The sequence below is a fragment of the Penaeus vannamei genome, chromosome 10 (assembly GCF_042767895.1).
Source record: "Penaeus vannamei isolate JL-2024 chromosome 10, ASM4276789v1, whole genome shotgun sequence".
In the NCBI taxonomy this organism is placed as follows: domain Eukaryota; kingdom Metazoa; phylum Arthropoda; class Malacostraca; order Decapoda; family Penaeidae; genus Penaeus; species Penaeus vannamei.
Window position 1 is genome coordinate 39,288,027 of NC_091558.1, and position 5,000 is coordinate 39,293,026.

Consider the following 5,000-nt stretch of genomic DNA (forward strand, 5'->3'; position numbering starts at 1 on the left):
ACGTCGAAATCTGCTGGGAGAAGGAACGAGACCTCCAGATGGGTGAGTACTTTTCAGAAACTATTAAGTACAATTGCACTCGTGTATTGCTTGTTTCAAGTAATTCATGTCACATTTAATTGGTTATTGATGCGATTTTAGAACGGTGGTGTTTGTCGACTAGCTTTATAATTAGTTGGGCCTATTTGCAATACATACATACATGCATACATGGATAACTATATAGTTATCCACAGACGCACACACACACAGACGCACACACACACACACACACAGACACACACACAGACACACACACAGACACACACACAGACACAGACACACACACAGACACACACACACACACACACACACACACACACACACACACACACACACACACACACACACACACACACACACACACAAGCGTTTATGGCATAGGCCTATACACGCATCCACACGTGTTTAGAGTTTGTGTGTACGTCCACACGAATATACAGGGTCTAATCTGCGTGTGTATATTCAAGAATATGCATATACACCGTTAGATACGGTTGCATGTGTATATATATACATACACATGCACCTGCGTACGTACATGCGTCTGTGTGTTGGAGGAATTTTGATAAGGTAAGGAAAACATTTATTCTAACTTTATCTACAGTATGTGCATGAGATGGTTTTAAGTTTATTTCATATGCTTTCAGTTATTCAGTATATTCAGTCTGAATGTGTTTCGAGGTTGTTATGGAGGCATAGTTACTATTGCCACAATATTTCATATCAACAACATAAAAAGGGAGATAACACGGAGAATTCCGTAGATGCCGTCACATGGTCAAGTAGTAAATGTTCGTTCTAAGGTATTCGATGTGGGTGGAAGGGTAAGACACCGCCACTCTCTCAGATTTTACGCTAGCATGTGCTGCTAATATAATTCGGATTCTTTGTCATCTATAAGTCTTTGTGTTGGTACTGGCATATGTCAGTAATATTTTTCTTTCTATTATCACGCTGGTCTAATTCATACAAGCTTCTGTGTGTAGATAAGGGTACAGTTCGAGATACAACAGTTCTCTTCAAGAATTTTATTAAAACATAACCACAGCTGTATGCTACCGAGAATGGTAACAATACAGAAGAAATATTTCAGTGATGGAGGATACTTATGGATTAAAGAACCAAATAAAAAAAATCACTGTTTATAACAAAACTTTAGACGCTTGGCCCCAGAGGGCGTAGAGGGGGAGCAAAGTCGGCGTAAATACAGAAGGAAGCGAGAATACGAACAAAACCTTATTACGTAAAGCAAATAGATTAGCACCTAATTGACCCGGAAACCTAAGGTGTTGCAGGTGGGATGTGAGATTCTTGACACATCAACTCGTAATGTGCAGGTGGGATTGCAAAAAAAGTATTTGACGCTGGGATAAAGAGCATTACAGGTGGGATATATTTAAAGATCTTAATCTGATTCCTTTCATTGGAGAATAAATAATGCATGACTGTCTGATATCAATATGGTGAACGCTGCGCCACAGGCCTCTCTACCGGCAGATCACGCTTCCTGCCACGTAGATGGGGAAGATTTTGTGATGTCGCCATAGAAACGCAGGGAGCCTGACAGCCATGCTTCGTTGAAAAAAAAACTTTCAAACAAAACTTTCAGTGCAAATATACACTGGGACATCATATAATAATTGCATATGAGGGACCTATTCACAGCTAATGAGAAGGGTGTAGCAGAGTCGTATATAGCTAAGCGTAAGTGCAAATCATCTAAGCGTGATCTGAGAGAGAAACAAATCATTGGATACATTCTAGGAATAAACAACGAGCATCAGACGCAACAACTTCGCCGTTGTTTGAATCAGAGGTAATCTATGAGAGAATACGTGCTGTTCAGACCTTTCTCTCTTATCTCTTTGTCACGCATCACACGAAAGCTTGTGATGCTCTTTTCACAAGGGGAAACTGCTCAAGGGAGAGGGGAAGAGGGGTTAGTAATGTGAATGGATTCAGACGAAAACACGAAGGGAAATAACTCACGGTAGAAAAAATAAAAGTTGATCTACACGACAAAATGTTTCTTACGAAGTATCAGCACCTTCAGATTTTTTGTTCGTGTTTTACTCATACTCTGAACATATGGAAGCTTAGCACCGAGGTTGTCAGAATAGTATTTCTTGGGTAACGCAGTGACTCCGTTCATCGGTGTTAAAGTGAGACGAACCAAAACAAATGCAAATATTGTAAACATTTTACGCCCTAATCTTTCAAAACAATGTTTAAGTCTCGATTTTATCTAATTTAGATGAATCCTATTTGCACAATCTATAATTTTAAAATTTTACCCAGGCTATTATGAACCTTGTGCCCCGATATTTGTGTCCTGATGCCTGTGGTATTTTAGATTCATGGAATGTTGTATGCTAGTCTTGTGTCCTGGCTCACGTGATGCTCAAAGCACCATTCCTTGCTCATGCAATGCTCACTTCTGCATACTAGTTTTTAATCATGTTCATTTCATGATTTAGTGTTCCGACGATCTCAGCATGCATGATCGACAGTTATGAATTTAGCTAGTATATCATTAAGCAGTGTGCAGTCGTTCAGTGACATACAGTATAAGAGAAAGACTAGCATTATGCATGATGAGTTTCTAAGAACATTCAGTGTGTTCTGGTGTTGCCTCCCGCTCCTTACAAAACTCAGCTACACCCATATGTACCCCCCTCCACACACACACACACACACACACAAACATACATCCACAGACACATACAAATACACCACACACATAATACACGACTGTGAAATACTCAACACATCAACATTCTATTGGCGGTTGCTGGCATATCACAGGTGAGGCAAAGATAACAAGGTAAACCTCAGTCAGAACACAACTAAACATCACATTGGTAGCACGGACATGGCTTGGATGTCGTCATGGATACGACAGCACGGGTTGGAATTCAGCATAACTTACTGTATTTGAAAGTACCACATAACTGGGAAAAAGCAGAGGCCCCGACACAAGTAAAACTTCAAATATAGCACAAGTAAGAACTCAACAAAAAGGTAGATAAGGTATAAACATAACATAGTTGAAACATAACAAAACACAGGTCAAGTACAACATAGCACGAGTAATAGCTCAAAACAACCACGCCCAAGAATTAAGAAGGGCGTTGTCTGACAGCGAAGCTTCTCAAGTTCTAGAAATGTCTGTTACTCGGACAAACCGCTCATTCATAGTCGCTTTAGAGTAGTTCATTCACATGCATCACACCAATAACAGGTATTACGTATTTTCTCATAAAGCAAGATTCGACCAGCAAAAGAAACGATCATCAATACTAAAGCCTTAAAGTGGCTTCCATAATGGTAACTAGACAGCACAATATGGATATGACGTCATTGTAACAAAAATATATAATGCATTTCTCTAATCTGACCACCGACGAGATAATCTAGACAAAAAACTTCACAATTATACAATTCTAAACATGTTTAGGGAATGTGTGTATTGCAAGAGTTTTGATATTTTCAGCCTCTGTCATCTCTGGTGACATGCATTGCACACATGTCAGATTGGCACAGTTTATCACATCACTAGAGTTTGGCACATATGCAAGGCTTCAATGGCTGCGGAGATCTCAGAGTCTATGTTGGTTTTGCCCGTTTCTCCGAATCGAGTGCGGCCGCCGCTCCTTGTTTGGAAGTCCTCGGTTTCATCCTCGACCTCCCTTCCTGCCTTACATCGAAACTAATCCATTCACACGAAGGATTTGCCTCTTTTACATCACGATGTAGTCTTTGTAGCCTTTAAGAGCTTTGAGACTCTTCTTGAGCTGCTTGACTAGGTCCATAGGCTGGATGAGGATGGAGATGTCTCGCCCAACCGCGTTCAGACGGTCAGCTATCTCCATGTGCTGTGAAGCGGAATCGAATATCATTACGCTTGCAGAAGCTTGCATATTATGTGTAAACTGTCTAATGATATCACTTTCTGATATCGAAATATAGAAAATTTTCATATTATTCAGCTTAATTAATCAGAAAAAATTAAGTTTGGCGTCGTTACTTCAACGAAGATAGAGATTAGATATAATCACCTTAAAGAAGAGATTTAATGGTCTGTGATTGATTTCGGTGAGCACCCACGAGCAGAAGGACGTGCCATCAACCGTCTGAGATTTCGGGGGAACACCATGCTGAGCAGCCAGTCCACCGGGAACTATCTGTTTGACCAATCATGCGACTTATAATTAAATGTATTTGTACATTTCGTGTGCATTCACCCATGAGTATAAAATAGCATAGGATAAATACAGATTGTTACGCGCAGTTGTTGAATACACTGAAGTATTATACCAAACGTAGAAATGAAAAGTAGGATATTGCTAGGCAAAACAATGTGAGCAAGAATATTACATATTGTGATGGGATGCTAAAAAGTAGAAGTCTTGATGTTGATATAAAGTAAATTAGACTTATCTAGTAATATACGAATTAGAGAACGAATAAGTAGAATGAAAGAAATGGAAAAACCGAGGCTAATAAAAGATAACGTAAAGGAATAGAAGTTTTAAATTATATAGGGAGAAAGGAAGATTTCATAGCTCAATCTAACGCGACATAAAAACGAGATCTTGAAAATTGAAAACGAGTGTTTTCACATCCACACATTTCTTGTTATTTTTTACCGATCACTTTTGCACCTACCATTGTTTTCATCAGATATATTATCGTTATACTATTGTATAATGGCTGTTATATTGAACTTTATACAGTACCATTTATTCTTCAAATTGACATTATTGTGACAAAATAAAAACTACGAAATGAGTGCAAGAATAAGGTAACAACCAAAGGCAAGAAGAAGGGGCCTTACCTCACGTATCTCGGCGGTATTTCCCTCTCGGATGACGCCCAGAGCTTGGCCCTCTGTCTCCCTCTTCAGGGCGAACACCCTACCGTGAGGGACTCGTCTGATGATGAACTCCACCTGTCAA

The 5,000-nt window shown here is 39.5% G+C and overlaps 2 protein-coding genes across 2 annotated transcripts in view; one reads left to right on the forward strand and one right to left on the reverse strand.

The window, feature by feature from the left end:
* Nucleotides 1-5,000, forward strand: part of LOC113820859 (uncharacterized) — a 231,736-nt gene that overhangs the window by 146 nt on the left and 226,590 nt on the right. Inside the window, exon 1 of the mRNA XM_070126670.1 lies at nucleotides 1-42. This exon is cut by the window's left edge and continues 146 nt beyond it. The gene's annotated coding sequence lies outside the window, so the exon portion shown is untranslated. The remainder of the gene's footprint in view (nucleotides 43-5,000) is intronic.
* Nucleotides 1,056-5,000, reverse strand: part of LOC113818456 (uncharacterized) — a 40,933-nt gene continuing 36,988 nt past the window's right edge. The window contains exons 10-12 of the mRNA XM_070126665.1: nucleotides 4,880-4,993; nucleotides 4,101-4,226; nucleotides 1,056-3,917 (exon numbers count right to left, since the gene is read on the reverse strand). Of these exons, the coding sequence (XP_069982766.1) occupies nucleotides 3,783-3,917; nucleotides 4,101-4,226; nucleotides 4,880-4,993 (375 nt within the window). The 3' untranslated portion in view covers nucleotides 1,056-3,782. The remainder of the gene's footprint in view (nucleotides 3,918-4,100; nucleotides 4,227-4,879; nucleotides 4,994-5,000) is intronic.